Source organism: Fulmarus glacialis, unplaced genomic scaffold, assembly GCF_000690835.1.
Source record: "Fulmarus glacialis isolate BGI_N327 unplaced genomic scaffold, ASM69083v1 scaffold10821, whole genome shotgun sequence".
Taxonomy (NCBI): Eukaryota; Metazoa; Chordata; class Aves; order Procellariiformes; family Procellariidae; genus Fulmarus; species Fulmarus glacialis.
In genome coordinates, this window is record NW_009192250.1 from 140462 (window position 1) to 159963 (window position 19502).

General features: G+C 35.1%; 1 protein-coding gene across 1 annotated transcript in view; it reads right to left on the reverse strand.

The window, feature by feature from the left end:
* Nucleotides 1-19502, reverse strand: part of TBCD (tubulin folding cofactor D) — a 117464-nt gene that overhangs the window by 33014 nt on the left and 64948 nt on the right. The window contains exons 15-22 of the mRNA XM_009587013.1: nucleotides 19085-19142; nucleotides 13501-13530; nucleotides 9951-10036; nucleotides 6031-6111; nucleotides 5194-5267; nucleotides 4150-4267; nucleotides 2641-2701; nucleotides 1088-1110 (exon numbers count right to left, since the gene is read on the reverse strand). Of these exons, the coding sequence (XP_009585308.1) occupies nucleotides 1088-1110; nucleotides 2641-2701; nucleotides 4150-4267; nucleotides 5194-5267; nucleotides 6031-6111; nucleotides 9951-10036; nucleotides 13501-13530; nucleotides 19085-19142 (531 nt within the window). The remainder of the gene's footprint in view (nucleotides 1-1087; nucleotides 1111-2640; nucleotides 2702-4149; nucleotides 4268-5193; nucleotides 5268-6030; nucleotides 6112-9950; nucleotides 10037-13500; nucleotides 13531-19084; nucleotides 19143-19502) is intronic.

Here is a 19502-nt window from a genome sequence, read left to right on the forward strand (position 1 = left end):
GCCACCCACAAAGGCACTAATATACAGTATCAGCATTAAAACCATTCGCCAGTACAAGCTAACTTTGGAGTGGAAATTTCACATCAGTCTGTACGATCCTCAAGAAGTAAATTTTAACATTTTTTCAGACAGTTTCACGATACAAAAACTTACATAAAAATTCTTTAAATTATAATTAATAATTACACAAAAAACCACTTAAGGTTTACTGGTTTAAGGTATGTCATGTGCAAAGAAGTGAACTAAACTGCCCAAAAGCTCAAAGAATTTGTCAATTAAAGCGGAAAAAAATCCTCAGTTGCATATACAATCATCAGGGAATACAAGTCATTAATTATGTTTTGATTTCCTTAAATTTAGGAACAAACTCTGAAGTCACATACCAGTTTTAATTCACATTTACTTAACAGTTACTTAGGCAAACTCCCTTTATTTCCTGGAAGCTTCAATAAATAGGAAATGAAAAACAACTCAGTGAAAACTCATTTACATTTTCTTTGGCGCAAGAGTTGAAAAATTGCATTGAACCTTTTGTAATACTCCTGGCCTACTCATTACATGGGATGAAGAAAGTAAGTCGAGAATTTAGATAGAAGCTCCTTTTTAAAATAAATAAATAAATAAATTTTGGACTCATTAACTTATTAGTTAAAGGTAATTTCTATAGGCCTATTTGAACCATACAAGTACTACAGTACAGGTGAATAATGGGAAAGAAATCCATTACACATGGCTGAAGCCATGGATTAGTGAGCATATTCTGTTTCACATTCTTTCCTTTCTTTAACTGTCTCTATCACAATATTGAGACCAGTACTTACCACTTTCCCATTAACCTAACATGCCTGTGAGTTGCACTCTCTAAACACCACAACCATTATAAAACGACATCAGCCCCTGTAATAGGTAGACAAAGCCAAAAGAATGCACGTGCTTGCATTCTGATGAACTGTGAGAGACTGGCAGTCTATGGTAGGTGTAACTAACTTGTACAAACCAAAAAGCCCCCTAGGATCCTACTGTTTTCATTACTTCTAATTGATACTTTCCAATACGAAAAATAATTTTTTTGCGTCCATTTTCTTACCTGTACAACTGACGACTGCAAAGCTGGGGGGGGGGAAGCAACAAACATTAATATTAGCAAGTTTGTTTGATACAAGTGTTTTCATTTTTCCTCCTCGCATGCAATGTCTACATACTGTGAGCTATACAACACTTCGGATTATTTTAAAAATAAAATTCAAAGGAAAAATCTTTTTAAAAAAACCTCTCTGTATCCATCTGAATTTTACATTCAAAGAAAATCAATTTAACGCATTCATAAAGCACTAATTTCCTTAATTCCAATTCCTAGCTGCTCCTGCACATACCCTGGAAGCTAGTTTGGCTTTTTAAAGTACATTTCCTTTCCACAGTTGGCCCTTTTAAAATTATGATATACTGCATTGTCTGAAAACTGAAAATAACTTTGTTAGCTACAGATTAAATAGAAAAAACTTAAACAAAAGTTCAAATATGACTGAAAAATATTATCTCATTGTTAACATTACAGTAGGCCATCTTCAAAAATCAGAGATTATCAGATTTCTATGTAGTAAAAATCTGAAAAAACAGATTTTTAAAAAGAAAGAGTTTACACCAACTTTGCACATTAATTATAAAAACAGACAACAGCAGAAACTGGAATGTATCATAACAAATTAAGGCCATTGTAACAGTACAGATACTGCTGATCAAGCTTTCAGGCATTTCAACATGAGAAAGTTAAATAAGGACAAAGATGCTTTTTCAACCTGTAGCAGCAGCTTTCACTTACGCAAAGAATTAAGCAAGCGCCTATGTACTTTAAAGCATAAAGGGTAAATGGTGAAGCCTGACAGCTTTAGCATATCGGAACTGGTACTAAAGGTACTACAGATACTGCAGAAAACGAGGAGGAGCCTGAATGCTGAAGTATTGTCTGTTCCATAAGGTGAAGAAATAGGAGCCAAAAGGAGAAAGCAACATGGGATGCCTTAAAATTAAAGGGACAAGTTAGGCAAAATTATCTCCATAGAAGCATTTTAAATTGCTATGAGCAGGACAAGACTTCCTTTGTTGTAAGTAAAGACAATGCATCAGTTGAAATACAGAATAGAACTTTCAAGGTCTATAAACAGGTAAATTATGGATGCAAGGATTTAGCAATGAAATCCCAATAAAGTTAAAAAAAAAAAAAGAATAGAAAGGACAGAGAATGGACTCACTAGGAGATCTCTCTTGAGCATGGGCACATTAAGGCAACAGCCATACATCTATCTGCAAGGCCAATCAGTATATACAGAAAGGGAGAAGAAGTAGAAGGGGAAAGAAAAACAAAGCAAAACCCCACACAGTATTTCAGAAGTGTAACTGACAGCATCAAGAGAAAACAGCTTAGCTAAGATGCTGGCAGAACAGAAAGGGACCAAATACAGAATTATATAGGACACCTAACTATCAGACAGACTGGAGTGTGTATCCAAATTCGTATTCGTGAGATTGTTTACTTTTGGCAAGGGGAAGAAGAAGGTGGGGAACACCTGTCTTAATTGTAAATGTTTGCTTAAAAATAATACAACATACCAGGTTAAAAGATTATTTATACTTGCTACAAACCTCTTGATGGATTTGCTTAAGGCCCTCCAATGATTTTTCATTGAAATAATATGTTATAGATCTGTAAAGGTATACAAAATTTTTAAGATTAATCATGCTATAAATAATTTTTCTTCCATGACTTCATTGTACTTTCAAACAGAAAAACAATCATTTGATTTCCAAATTATGCTCAACAGAAATATGCAATATTTAATTTTAAATAGTTCAGCAAACATAATAACATAAGTTCTGTCCTTATTATATAGCAAACTTGTTCTTAAAGGACTATAAAAAATTAGTGTCACTTACTAATAACATTATAATCAGTAATACACCAATAACCCTTCTCAGCTCAGCTGTATTTTTGGACTCCAACACTTCTGTGATTTTTCCATCAATTTCAAGTATTTCCTACTACTAAAAATGCTCTGCATCTTTTTCTCTAACTTTTCAACTTACTTGAAAAGAGAACTCTTAAGATTAACACAAATTCTTTTGATAGACACTGCTGGCAAATACAATTCCTATTTGTCAATAATTAAAGCTGTAAAAAAATCAGTGCACACTTTTGCTATCTATTATTTGAATTCATCTCAGTATATTCAGCTTGTACAAACAATGACAACATTAAATTTGTTAGATGTCACCACTTTAGATACCTTTGTATGGCAGCATACAGAATGTTCTCAGAAGTAAAATAAAAAAGGTTAATTGGAGAGTAATTATCCAACTTTTAGGATGAAAATTACCCAGAAAGTCTGTCTTTTTAAAATAAATTCCTTCAGTGTACATATATCTATGACTCCTGCAGAACTGTCTTTATTTTCAGTGAATTTTGCACTCTCGAGTCTTATTTTGCACTGCCTTGATCTTAAACAGCCACTCATCCCAATTTAAGTCACGCTAGTATAAAATTCTACTGCCAACGTAACTTCCAAATTCTAGTTTTTGCAATAAAGATTTTCAACCATTTTTCACATGTGATTCTTTTGAAAGAAAGAAAAGCTAAATGACTTATTTCTTTAATCACATTAAAGCAAAGACATCTCCAAAGAATTTTGTCCATTATTCTGGCTACATGACCTATATGTAATACATGTGTGTGTACATACACATACACCCATATATATATACCTGGACCAGCATTCAGCAGCAACAATTAAATCAGTCCAACTCAACAGGCTGCTTGAGGAGGTATTTCTCTAACACTGAAGACGAAAGACTGTCCCCTCACCAGGAAGACAGCACGCTTATGGGGAAAAGGGGTTTAATCTATATTTAAATGATACCTTTGAACTCTCCACGTAAGGCAGCAAATGATCTCACTTTCCTGATGATGAATTTAGACTTAAGTTTATAACATTACCGAATAAAATGTGAAGGCTTGGCATGGCTGATCAAAACAAATAAAAATTCAATGGAAAAGAAGTTCAGTAAGATGGAGATTTCCATAATTATACTCAGGAAGCTTTCAATAGACCAGACATGAAAGGAAAATTTATAGTCAAGATAATCTTGCATTTATACCTATTATTCTCCTCTGCTAGTTTACACAGTGCATGGGTGATCTCAGCACAGGCAAGAATTGCCCCATGGCGTGTGTGCAGATCTGTGCCCACTGATAAAGGTAGAAGTCTTGGCAAAACTGAAAGAGATTAAATAATTTTTTTTTTTTTTTTTAACAAAGCATAGCAACAGATCACAGTTCTAAATGTAATCATGTCTGCCTAGAAATAACATGGGAAAACCATTTCTGGAAAGTCAGGCCAATACAACCTGGCCATTATATGAAAACCAAGTTTTAAAAATAGAAGTAAATTCTGACAAAGCATACTAAACCACACCAAGAAATTTTGTACTCACAACTACCTCCCTGTTTGGAGTAAATAAAATAACATACTTGCTATTAGGCATTGGGTTGGCTGAGCGATAAGGGAAATGAGGCTTGTACTTCCATGGAATTTTACTTCCATGTAAACTGCCACCTTCCTACTCCACTATAGGGAGCCTAGGTAAGATCCACAACTACAGATTCACCTGGGTGTCAGCTGCTGTCTCTCAGCCATATTAAAAAGCAGCTAGTACATCCTCAGAATCTTGAGTGGGCCAAGCAAAGGATCCTGAATTCATGCTAAGAAACATTTGATTACACACACAACAGTCAAAAAGGAATTCTTCTGAAGATGTCAGACTGGACAAGACAAAACAGATCCCCCCACCCTTTACGACATCAAAGCCATATCAACAAAGCAAAGGCTAGGAATTTTAGGGCTAGCTGCCTGAACTGTTGCAACAGAAATACACCCATTTATTCATCTTGGAACTGGCAGAGTCCATTATAGCCAGATAACTAAAGTCCAGTACCCAGATAAAAAAGAAGATCTGGCATAATTTTTGCATAAAATCTGAAAACTGGTAAACCTATTAGTGTCACTACACTGCATTAAGTTACAGGGGAAATCTTAATTTTTATTATGTCATAGTGCACGTTTAAATCTTCTTAATACATTTTTGCTACATAAGCTAGAACACTTGATATGGCACGCTATGCAGAACTTATTTGTTACCTACCCACATTTGCCATGTATTCAGGAGCCCGTGGAGTAAGGTTATGCAGAGCTTTAGTTGAAAGTTCTCGAATAACGCTGAAGATGTAAAAAAACATTTTTGGATTTTTTTGGGTTAGCACTTTATTAGAAGTAATGTATTTAAAAAAATGTCAGGAAGGGACTCCTGTCCACAACCAAAATAAAGACCCCAGCAATATTAAAAATCACAGTATTCTCTGTCCATCCTATGCTTCCCTCCCTCAAAAAAAGCCAACAAAACAAAACAGTGGACCAAACAGACAGCCTACAGCTAGCTTTTAGCTATATGAATAGAACTTATTGCTGAAAGAGACAAAGAAAAACATAAGTGTGGATGGTAGAACCTGAGGGCTTATTCTATGCATTGGCAGGGACACTACAGTAAACTATTATTATTTCTCATGATGCAAACTATTATCAGCACTGATATAATCTCATTTGTGTTATACGTACACATTTTAATCTTCACGAACACTGAATATGACTAAGCACCATCTCTATGCATGAAATCTACTTTAATTATGATAATTGTATGGTGATGGTGTTTACCCCTCACATACACTATATACCATATAAATGTGTTTTATTAATCTATTAACAGATTGAGGTCATGGCAAAAAGACAAAATTCATAAACATGTTTTAAGTGACAATATGCTAGGGAGGTATAGATGGTATCAGCTACTACTTGCCCAGTTTCCTTCAGTAAAATGCTATTGCAAACTCTAGTACAAGTAAAATTTACAAAAAGTAATCTAGGAAAGCAGGATAGGCAGAACAGTCAATTCCTGGATATTAATAATTAGACTTTATGAACTTACCTATCCCAGTGGTTAATCTTCATGTTAACTAAATGATCAATCATTGGCTGTGTATACTCAGGAAAGCCAGCAATATACACACTGAAAAAGAAACGTCCATATAGAGACAGTACAGAATCAACATCTGTGTGCATTTTAACAAAGCTACTCCAAAGATTTAAATCCTCTAGTTTTAAAGCGACCAAAAAAATTACTTAAACATGCCTTCTCCTAAATAAAATGCAGCTGAATGAAATAATACAATAGGAAATATTTTACAATTATTGAAAAAAAATGTAAATCACTTTTGTAAAACTTTCAGATTCTTTATAAAACAAAAAGCTTGACAGCAACAAAAAGCAAAAATAAACATTAAATTCCCATTGTTACATTCTAGAAAATTTGTATGTCTATATTAACTTATACAATTATTTCAGATTGGAGAAATGTATTAATGATGTAATCCACAGTACACAGTAAAATTAAGTTATAGAAATGTGATACATCTTCATAAATACAATGGTCCAAAATTGAATATGGGTTTTCACCTTTTTAAAAATCAATCATACGCAAAAAGTCAATTCTGCCAAAAAATGTTAAAGCTGCAAAGTCAAAACCCAAGATGTAAGGAAACACCAGAATTAATTATCTAAGCAGCCTGCATAATTACCTAACTTTACAGCCACACTTGCTTTCCAATCTTCAGAAGCATCAACTATTGAAAGCTGAGGTCAACAGAAGTTAAGTGAAATGTTTTTTCAGTACATCTGACAGTTAAATAATCTTGGAAAGCTAAACAATCAGTAGAATGTGTTTGTGTCAAAACGGCATGCACAAAGGGACGAAATTAAGGACACAAGAATTACCTTAATTTCACCTTTTCATATCTTTTGAGTGATTACCTTTGCAACCATAATAGTGTTCCATTAATATATGTGTGTGTAATTAGAAGCAAAACAAAGACAAAACCCAAATACTGTTGCATGTTACCATACTGATATCTCTGTAATTCATCATTAAATCCACAGCACAGACCTCAGTCACTTGAGCCAATACAGGATATAGAAGGACTATCTACTACTGCTATGAGCCCTACAGGGGGATTAGACAGTTGGTTTAACTGGTTGTTGATGCTAGCAGAGAAATGATAAAATCCCTTACTCTTTGGTTCTTTTCCCTGTTCTGGAACAACATGCAATAATAGACACTCTTCTCCTGCCATATTTGAGTTCTCCTCTCTTCTTCGTAGTTGCTTTTTGGGTCCTAGTTTAGCACTCACCATTCTTTCCAACCATTTTAATCTGAACTTCCTTGCCCAGCTCATCAAAGTTGAACTCTTGGGCCATGTCTGTAGCCCAATCCCACTTTCAGTTTTAGTTTATAACTATCTTTAACTACAGTCCTCAACTTCTGTACCCTACTGAGTATTTAATGCAAGAAGCTTTGGATACAAGTCTAGCCTTCCTGATAATGTTGCTGGTAATATTTTTGTATCCCACTCTACTTAGATTAAGAAGCTTCTTCCTCAACTCTGTTTTTACCTGGAATCACATAATCTCTTTACTCCCAGTTTATACAAAATCGGTTTCCTCTACCTTCCATCCTCAGAAATAGATTATGATACTTGAGCTGAATCCTCCAAAGAACATCAGCAAAAAGTTTCAAAAGGGCACCCATTGTGAAAAACTTGCATAAAAATATTTAGATTTGAAAGGATATAAGAAACTATTTATACACACACAGACATATCATATATATATATATACACACACAAAAATATATATGATACTGCCTCTCTACAAGAATATATCATCATTTATTAACCAAAACCAAATTCAGTCAGTAGAAACTGACACCTCTTTTTCGGGCTTTTATTGATCAAAGGAATCTGGTAGTACCAACCTTCACACTGCACAGCTTCCTTTCACATAGTGGCATTATGCTGGCATACAAAGTGTCCCAGGATTGTTTTATCTGGGTAGGGGAAGGACAGCTAAAGATTCTAGATCTGGAACATGAACCTCAAGCAGCTTTTTCCAGCTACATAAACAATTACACCACCTTAAGGCATACCAATCAGAAAGGTCCATTCTTCCTACCACATCATAATGATACATGTTTTCTGTGCAGCCCGATATATGCTTATGTACTTTTCCTTGGATGTTACTCAGACAAAAATAAGGAAATAGTTAAGTATTGACCCAAATAATTACATCCTGCTTGAAGAGCAAAGTGGTGAAGATTTTTAAAAGTAATATAATGAATGAGATGACAAATATTTTACAAAGAAGAGTTTGATTAATAACACTGAACATGGTTTCAAGGAATCATGTTACTAACTGCATAAGGTTATTTATAAAGAATTTACAAATTTATTCTTTCTGTTGCACAATTCAAAGAACGGTACAAGAGTGGCAGATAGAAATCAATAGTAAAAATATTTTCAGTTAGATAAGTTACACTCCTACAAATACCTGGAAATCACAATGAAAGGAGTAATAAATGAGCATTTGAAAAAAAAATAGTAAATTAACAATTCAGCTCTCAAAAAGTAAGGAGAACATAATTAGTCTCCAAGCCAAAATTATAAAAGAAAAATAAAAACTGCTTTGTCAGTTTTGAATATTTTCAATTTTCTACTAGTATAAAAAGCCAGAGTTTCAAAAATCACATTGACGCTATACAGATCTAGAGCAGCATCGAATACCAAGCCACTGCATTTCCCCATCTCAGCTCAGTAGGCGGGAGCTCTGGGGAAGAGAGGCTCTGGGGAAGAGTGTAGGAGGAGGGTGTGGACCCCAGAAGGAACGACAGTAGGTAAAAGGTGAAGATATATACAGACTGAAATGATTATGCACAAAAGGGACAATATGAAGGTGGACAGATTAACAAAAAAAAAAAAAAAAAAAAAGAAGTCCAGTAGATGGAGGGTTCCAGTGCAAATTATCTTAAAAAATTGCTCATTGGAAGTCACAAAGCTGGCAACGGAGCATAAACCATCATATACTTGTTTGCTATTTCTGTTCCCCAAGAATATAATCTCTTCAAGCCTTTCTAACCTGTTGGCTTCTGAGCAACATGCAACTCCACAGGGCAATTTATCTGACCTATCTTAAAATGGTCTGATTCACCTTCTGTAGGTGCCTGTCTCTTTGCATTGGCTATGGAGAGAGGCTAGACACCTAGGCTAGACTGTCTGTCTTAAGACAACTAAAGCTAGAACCCAGCCCTCAGTCTTTTTCATTTTCTCATGAGGAAGTGCAATCTTATGTTCATTTTAGTCATCCTGTGCACCCAACTTGCCTCTGAATTCCCCTGACTTCAGCATTATTATATTTGCAGATAGCTGACCAGAACAGAACACAGTATTCCAAGACAAGCCACTGATTTATAACAGCACCACACCAGTTTTGGTATTTCCCATTACATTCTATGCAGACTCCATACTGCAGTGATCAGTTTGTTTTTTCAAGAACTACTGCATACTGTGGTTAGATTTTCACTGGGCTATCTATTAAAAATACAAGCATTCAAGTTAAACTTCCATGCACAGACCACAAATTCAACAACTTGTGCAAATTATTTTTTTAAATGGTTATTAGTTTATTTTTTTACCCACGTCAGAGTCTATCTGCCATCATAACAGCCTCTCCTTTTACCACAACTCTTCAAAATCCCCTAGTCTTCTCTAATCTTGACGAGCTTAGACAGTTTTGCGACACCTGCAAATATTGCCTCTCGGCGGCTTCCTCCATGTAGACAAGAAAATCATGGTCACATTTTCACCATGTCTTACGCACAACGAGCAGTTTGATGCAGAAATAAGAAAAATCAAATTTTAATTTATTCAGAAACAACAGTAAGGTGACACAATCAGACAAATATTTCATTATGTAAAAGAGGTCCCTCATGTTTAGGAAAACTAATGCTTGGAAACTTACCTTATAGTCAGATAACAGTTAACTCTGTTACCAACAGCAAAATAATCAGCTGCAGTTAGAATGTCTATGCCATGTGGAAAAGTGCCCTACAAACATCATAGGGAAGAGGGAAAAAAAAAAGAAAATATTATTTTAAAATGTAAAATACTTTCCAAATAGGCAACATTATTGAAAACAAATCTAATACTACTCTCCAAGCACTGAAAAAATACAATTTAATTCCTAATTCATAGTAAAATCACTTGTACTAAAGATATAAAGGATATCGGATATATAAACAGCAAAATACCTAGCTTCACTTATGAGTCAATGAGAAACAGTCAAAGTACATAGCAGCAGGTAATAAACTATGCAATAGCTATCTTAATACCTTCAAGTCATATCCAAATGTATATTTGGTGAATGCATGACTATATATGTACACAAAAAATGATTTCTCTAAAAGAAGGTTTAGAAAAATGTAAATGTTTTCAGTTTATGTGAAGGAACAAGTATCTGCTGCGAGTTTTATGAAGTATAAAATTAGAGATTTAGGCACCAAGAAATGCATCACATGGAGAATACATAGGAGTTCAATTACTTCTGTTTGTTTCTACTTACACATATATTTTACGACTTATTTATTAATGAACTAAAAAACTGGGGTTAGTTTGTTTGTCTTTAAAAAGAACACTGGTTCCCATCAAAGCCTGAAACATTGAATCCTACAGAAGTATCACACTTCTGACATCACTGCTCAAAAATTTCTGTTTTTAGAAGATAAATTATCTTTCTAAATATGCAATTGCCATGTAAAAATCTGCCTTTTTATATAAGCAGTACAATTCAGATATTCAGAATTTTGATTGGCTATGACTGACTTAATACAGTATTACGCAGCAAGGCTGTGTTTTGGAACGGAGGAGGCAGCATAGCCGCCACAAGCCATAATTAAGTACAAATGGAAAGCAGCCAACTGAAAGACACTACGCTCACTTACAAAAGGGACAATCATATGATATTTAAGCAATAAGGCTATGTGGAAGTACAGGTTCTGGATATGATACAGTTTTGTTTGTTTACAGCTCACTCATCCCTTCCACATCAGGATACAGCCATGCAAAAATAGTAGAAAATATCTCTAGATCTAAGCCTGAATAATTGAAGAAGTATATATTGCAAGCAGTGGGAAGTTGTCAGCTACTGTGGAGGTCTTACTCTGCGAAGCATAATGCCAACAATCCAAAAAAACAAGGCCTGGAATCTGACTGAACCAAGAAAGATAAACAGAATATTTATGGCTTATCCAAGAGACTACCTGCAAGCTCTAATAATGGTGAAATGAATGTACTCTTCAAAAGCCTAATGAAGCACTGATTAGGGAGAAAAATGCACACATGAGAAATACCTCAGCACGATTTATAGCCAAACAAGACAACATACAATTAAATATGTAAGAATGCATACTGTACATAAGGAAAATCACAGCTAAACAATTTCAATTCTAGCTCCTAGTTGGAGCTTGCTATTTATTACTTGGCTGCAAGTGTGCCAATTTGATGCCATCTCACCAAAGGTCATGGTGCCGCAGTGCATGTCAGTGAGACAGCAAAATTCCTGAAACCAAGTTCAAGAGTACAGAGGTCATGGCCGATGGGAGAGACAGACTTCAGACAAAAAGCTAACAGTTTCTACTCTGTCAAAACACTTAAAACTTACTTCTCCAATATGAAAGTTTGTCTTATTAGAAGTATGTGCATTTCTCATGCTTTATGCTTAAAAAAAAAATCTTCAAATTTTTCAAAGTTTTCATTTACATGAAGTGTAAGTTACAATGGCTTCTTTTTCTGAGGCCATAAAAGCAAGCTCTCAGATTCAGGACACGTTGAATTGCAAAGGTGAAGCAGGCAGGAACCAGGAAGTAAGCGAGGTCGACTTTTTTCTCCACCTATTTAGTATCAGCATTGTTACTTCAGATGGAGAATATGTTTTAGCTCCTTCCAATTCAGAGAAAGGGTGTCTCTTTCAACACATTACATCCAGGTAAAGAACTACAGAGGGTGTATCCACTGATTAAGCAACCATTTTCCTAGGCAGTAAGGAATGGCTCAGTAAGTAAAACTTCTGAACTTCTACAGGAACCACCTGGAGAGTGATAGTATTCTTCACGCCATGAAAACTTACTATTTCACTGCAAACTCCTCCTTAACATGCCGACATATAAGCTAAATTGTTGTGTGTTCTACCAACGCTGACAAATTTGAATCTTGTGTCAAGATAGAATCAATAAGCAAACTTTCTGGTTGTAAACTAACTTAGACTGTACCCCTCTAAGAAATAAAAAACTCCACAAGACTTTTGCTAAACCTGCAGCACGCAGGAGCCCTATCTCACCTGGAACTGAAGTCACAGTAAGGTGTTTGTTTCATTCAGTACCTCACGAAGTGGAATCAGGCTGAGTTGCTGTGTGATGACTAACCTCTCCAGGGCAGTAACTATAAACCCAGGGAAGAATCACACTGGCTTCTACTTATCACAGATGTAGTTGGGTTAGGTCACCAAAAATACTTACCCTCTTCCTCCTAGTCTTCTTGCACCCTTTCTCTGCTATTAACCTAATTCTATCCAGAAATACACACACCAGTTATGGACATATTGCTTAATACCTGTAGGTCTAAAGGAATAATATCCCAGCTCGTAACACAGAGATCATCAGGAATGGTATCAGGGAAAGCTAGACAGCATTTTATCAAAGATCCCTTACAGAACAGCTTATTGATAACAAAATTTGCTTTAACCATGCTCACATGCTCCGCTCTGTCACAAGAACCACTGAACTATTTCCCCCTGCTTCCCCTCCCCCCCCGCAAGTTGTATATTCAGTTTTATTAGTTCCTGATGAGAAACCAGGAAACTTTGAAATCCAAGTCTTTACCCTATTTGCTTCTCCTCCAAGGTTGCAAATCAAAGTTGTTGGAGCATTTTAACTACTTAAATGTTGCTAAGTTACACCGAAACCTACCACAATACGTTTTTTCAAAGCACTTAGGTACCCCCAAAAGTAACAGATTTCTCAAAATATCTAGATGGTAGCATTACGGTACAACAGGCAAAACCAAATATTGAGTTGAAGACTCTTAAGCCTAGTTCATTGTTTTATCACCAACCACAGCAAAGACTGTGCAGCATACTTCAGCTGTTCCACTTCTAAAGAAAACTAGAAAGTCAATGAAACAAAAGAATAACAAAAAAATTGCACTTTTCCTGCTTTAAGAGCATTGCAGTTTGCAAGGTGTGTAAGGGCAGTCATACACGCTGATCTTGCTTTTCAGAATGACTTAAAATTACCAGAAAGCTCATTTGCTTCCAAAACTAGAATACTAGAATAAAACTCACATCTCAGAGAAATATTCCACAAGAACCTGTTTGCTGATAACGCAAATAATTATTTTTTGACATCCTTTTACCCAATTTCTCTGAAGCCACAGCGTCTAATTTTGATTTTAGGTACTACACGTTTACAGTAACCTCCAAGGCACTAATGAATGAAGGTTCAGGAAAGTTACCATACCTGTCTCCCAACATTCTCCTGGAAGGCAGCCTAAGGAACAGAGAACAAACATACCAAAACGAGTCAGGTTTGCTTTTTGATAAACACCAGATGATGAATTCAAAACACACAACAATATAAATGACCCATGGCTTTTCTTTTTTAAATAAAGTAAGCTTTGTCAGTAGAACGAGCCCACAGGGCTTTTTTGTTTCTGTGTCTCTATATTCTGGTGTTCTTAAAGCTGTATGTTGCATGACAGCAGTTTAAGAATGCAAGTTTATTAAACTAGTCACACCCACAAGAGTGCTTTTGAGTAGTGACACAAGGCTTCACACTGGAATTGAAAGTCAACACCTGTAGACAACAGAAATTGAGACAGGTCACTTTTGTCTGACTACTTCAACATAATTTGCTAATAGTAGGCAAAGTATGATTCTTTGTCAATGAAAACTTCAGCCAAAAAATATTGAGAATGCAATACTTATTTGAAAGATACACATCTGAAAGCATGCTGAAACGCTGAAATTATAAAACCTGAAGACAAAATTCACGTATGTTTCTTGTGTTTTGCATTAAATAAACTCAAAATCTTGCAAAATGCAACAAATACAACCATAAAGTTAAAGTCTCTACTTGTACGGTATACAGAATAAAACCTACTTAACTCCCTACTTGAATTTTCTCCCTCTCTCAAAAAAGTCAACTATTTTTTGTTCCTTAGAAGGATATACAATCCTATGTACTAATAAAAACTTCTGTAAATTTTAACTCTGAAATTCAGAGAGGAGACATCATCATTATCTGGACACTTCTCTTAAGGAATGTCACTTTATCTACAAACACAAATCTCCAGCGATGGACAGCACTTGTCACCTGACAGTTAACTGATATTTAACATACAGGGAGGAAGTCCCAATCTTTACTGAAAATGCGACAAGAACTTTGACAGACAGAGCTTCTGTATTTCCTACAAAAATACAATATGCATGTGGTAATCCACCTGTAAAAACAAAAGGTTAAGTTAGCTCACCAAGGTATCATACTCTACATACGGAGCAAGCACTCACAGAACACAGGTGAAGCAAGCCCTAATGAAGCCAAAGTCTCTTAGTGCATTTCTGAGGTTATGTCTGTTTAGAATAATGACTGCAGTTCCTGTAGACTTGCCCAGGCTAGTTCAGCTCCTGCTCGCAGTGTATCCATTGCAGGACATGTAGCACAGGCTGACTCTAAACCGCTTACCCACCACGTTGGCAGGTTTTGGAGCCCACCTTAGCCCACTCGCAGTTGCAGCCACGCTGCCAGCAGTGGCCCTGAGCTAAGCAGTTTAGGATTGCCTCGGGTAGAACTGCATGGGCTATCCTCCGCAGTGGCGGCAGTGTAGATACACCCTTGGGCAACACATAAAGCAGCCTTCCAGAACAGGAACATGAGCTGTAGCAATGCCCTACGCTTGTTCTTTGTTGTGTGCTGTAGCCCAGTTTCTGACATGGGGTTTTTTCACTCCTTACCTCTACCAACATATGCTCCCAGCCAGGACATCGTTTCATGACACCCTGCATCATTTATTTCCTTGTACTTACACGTTAGCTTTAGATCCCCTTTTATGCCACTGAGACCCTTTTAATCAGCGTAGGGACGTTTCAGCAAGGATGACGCTCTCAACTATGATATCCAAGGGATTTAATATTTTAATCACTGCATTACAATTTCTTTTAAAAATGTACTGCTCAGACAAGTGCCTTAATGATACAAAATCTGTAAAGCCTTTTTTTCTTTTTTCTTTTTTTATCAGAAACTTTGATATCCAAACAATGTAAATCTGGTCTCAAACTAGTGAAAGTTTTATTCTACTTACAATACATCTGTAGGCCCAGGACTGAAACATACTGTGGCAAAATCATTGGAAAAAGATTTATAGGGACCTATAAACAATGTTGCAGTAAACCAGCTATTGTACATAAAGATTTCTCACGGTTTGTTTACTTAATGTAGGAATTTTAAAATTCCACTGCTATATCACCATTTCATTTTTTAGCTTACTTAGAAAAACCATCATGAAGATCTAAGAAATAGTCCAGCAGCATGGCAAAAATACTTAGCATTCATCTGATGCATTCTAAACATCTAATTTACATGTTAATTTACACCTAATTGATTAGTTTATCTATAAAAAACATACAACTTTAACCACTGCTTACAAAGATAGCTATTAGTACTGCCTTACTATAAATATATTTGTCGATGATTTCCGTTGAATAGCCTTGGAGAAAAATAATCAGATTCTCACACTTGTGTTATGAATTTACAATTCATAGAAGTATGAAGAGAAATAGGATAACTAGCAAATTCCTGTACACATAGTAGCTAGAAAATTTTTCAGTTGCAGACTAAAAGTGTACAGTAACTTGTTTCACAGCAGGTTGCTTAGGTTGAGGGAGGTTTGTACACATCACCACAAACCTCTCTTAGCTTCAGTATTGTTGTCGTGCATTTTTAAAAAACAAAAGCTAAAAGGTGCCTCTTCTGCAAATAAGTTTTCAGCCAATTATGGGGAAATTTACAATGAAAACCAAGATATTCAAACAAAACCAGAAAAAGCCCTCAAAGGAATGTAAAAACAGAACCCTAGAGTGTTTAGAGTTATATTTGGAAAATTTCACCACTGATTTAAGAAGGCTTTGTAGACAATGCACATTCCAGCTCTGACAACTTAAACACATTACTGTTCTAGGAGAACAGCATCTAATCCCAATTTTAGCAACAAAAATGTGATATGGTAAATTTTTTTTCCTGGGTGTGAAGGAGTACATTGCACAGAAAAGATTACAAGGAAAACCATCCCCACAATATTATTCTGTTAAAGCTTTGTGAGACAAAGTAAAATAGAAATATGAAAATAATGAAACATATTGTTCATACAAGTGAAAAGGCAATTTTTGAGAGCTCATTTAATGATGACAGAATTCCCTCCTTGTTCCTTTAGCACTTTTTTATTGTTTCACAACAGATTTTTCTTCATAATACTTAGGAGATTTTCAGTAAGTGAAAATGTTACTATTTCAATCATACTTTCAAACAACTGCAAATTCCTAAAAGGTGCCAAATACTTCAATTGTTTTGTAAAACTAAATATTCATTTTTCATACAATCCCCTTCTGGAGATGGTAAAATTGGATGCAAAGATCTTAATTTAAAGACTCCATGATATCAGAGCCAAGATGACCAACTAGCGTTGTAACCTGAATCTTTTGCTGTTCCCACAAAAACTGAGAAAATATTAAAACATTCTCTAAGTCATGATTTTAAAAACTATCAACCAACCAAGATGAAAAAAAACCCTCTCTTAACATTTCAGAGCTGAATGGAGCCCAATATGAGATCACTTATTCATGTGATTATTCCTTATAATGATTATTCATGAAAGAGTTGCACAAGTCAGCTCAGAATGCTTTTGGAGCGTCAAAAGAACAGTCTTGTTTTATTCTCTCTAACCTCAGGGTTCAAAATATCTCTACATGCTATTCTGTTTTATTGGTGTTCTGCATTATAATGTATTGCATATTGTAATAGATGGAAAATCTAGTAAAACATGTTGTTTATTTAAATATGTATTTAACTGTAGTAATGATTGGAAATAATTAGGACTCCCAGGTATTTTTCTTCAAAATTGTAGTAATGCCCAGTAAACACAAAACATTTCTGTGCCTGCCTTTCTAAAATAAGAAAAAAGGTTTCCGTACTTTCATAACTATCTATCAAAACAGCAATTCCAAATTTTGGCCAGCCCTAAATTAGAGTGTACTAATGAAAAAATTAATTTGACTGGAGACAACTCAATTGTAGAATACTGGATAGCTTGGTTTAAAGTAGAAGAAGAAAGTGAGAAGAAAATGTACTGTATTTTGAAATATGGAAGCACGATCTGCACTAAGGTTATAAATGTATCTGGTTTAGCACCATATTTCATGGTCAAACTGTCAGTTTATGTTTGAGCATGGAAACATAATGAAGATTACACATGACAATTAGATTAAGCCACTAAAGGTAAGCAGGACACTTGTAGTGGCAATCACATTAAAAAGAATTCTCCTCTCTCTATATAATTACCACTGATTCCTAGGACAATTCCTACAGAGCAAATAAATAATTCCCTTTTAGCCATCTACACTCCTTAATGTTTTGTGCAGCTCTCAGGAAAGCAAAGCTACCTTTGTTTTCCTCTAAGGATTTTATTTGAATAAAGTGACTTAAATTAGCTAAGAATAGCAAATTCTACAGTTTCTAAAATTTAGGAGTTGAATTTTGGGGGGAAGTAGCATTGCTCATATTCATTAGTTGTACAGTATGCGAAGAATATGTTATATCAGTACTGAGTGATCTTAGCTTCCATGCTTTGGTTTTAACTTATTTAGACAAAGTGATCTGTGATACGATTACACAAGCAACTGACTCACTTCCCCAGCAATTCTGCTGCAGCTTCATTCAACAGCTTAAACTCTCAAGCAGAGGTGTGGCTAGAAAAAATAAGGATGCTATCCAGGTATCCCTGAGAAATTCCTCTTATGTTATAAATGCATTAGCTTTCAAAATTTCAGTCAAAAAATGACACAGACCTGTTAATTAATATGCATGTTGCAAAGACTGCCCTTCCCTTTGTTTTTTTTTTTTAAATGCATTCACGGTAAAGTTCATTCTTAGGAATAGAGACACTTGGTTCTTTGACAGACATCGCTTGGTCCTGTGTTTGAATTAATACAGTTATAGGGTGGGGTTTTTTACATTTGTATGAGATAATTTTTTTTACCTGTTGAAACAGACAACTCACACCACTTTTTTTTTTTTTCTAAGAAAGCAAGTTCAATATATACAACACACTGACTCAAATTCTCAAAGATAAGATGTCCATTCTTTCTTCTTCACAAATGCTAGAACCTCTCTGCCGTAAATTCCCTTCTCTTAAGAACAATCATGCATTCTTTTCAATTCTCAACAGGATAAATATTTTCTACAGAAAAGTTCCACAGAATATACTTTGGTATCAGTCCTATTAACTAGATAACAATATATACCTAATGGATTTATCACTTTATTTTAAAAATTCCTAGTCCGACGGAAAGAGTTTTGTACAATAACTGAAAATATGTTTGAAGGGGAGATATTATTCTAGAAATTTTCAACTTACCACAATTACAGAGTAACAGTTGATGAACAATTAGAAAAATACAACTTCACAAAACTTACCAGCTTGGTGAGTTGAAAAAGATACAGTGCTTGTATATTATGAATGTCCCTTTTGTCTTTGATATTGTGACTAGAAAATGCTAAATAGCTCTTTCTTAGATACTTTATCTTATTCATCATGACAACAATACAGCAGATTGTGAACTGTGGCCATAAATCAAGATGTGGATCTGTCGATTATATAATTTAAAATCTAAATTCACACCATACCGGAAAGGATTTTAAAAAAGCACTTTTTTGCTCACAACACAATTGCTTATATACTGTAGTTCTACATAGCTAAGTCTACAAATGATTAAATTAAATGAAAACAAACAAAAAATAACAGAAACATATAAGCTAGAATGTGATAACTTACAGAAGCAGCTCTTCTGCAATTAACATCACGATCAAATACTGCAGCAATAACCAATGCACTGAGGAAATAAAATATTGAGTATTAGTACCAAAAATATGAGAAGAAATGTGTAATGCCATCATTTCAACATTTAGACTTCCAAGCGGAACACTCAGCATCTCCTCTAAGGAGCTTATTTATAAATACAAGCCTAAACTAAAATTTGAGTTGACATAACCACGTACTTCCTCATTTCTCTGGTTTGCTGTGGACTTTCCATAGCATAAATAGACAACTGCCATCCTACTGTATCAAAGCAATTTAAGGAGTATGCAAATATGTTTAACTGCATAGAAAGGTTTTCTATTTTAAATATAGCAGGATTTTAAAACTTGGACATAACTATCATCTTTAATGTGAGACTCATACAGTGCAATTT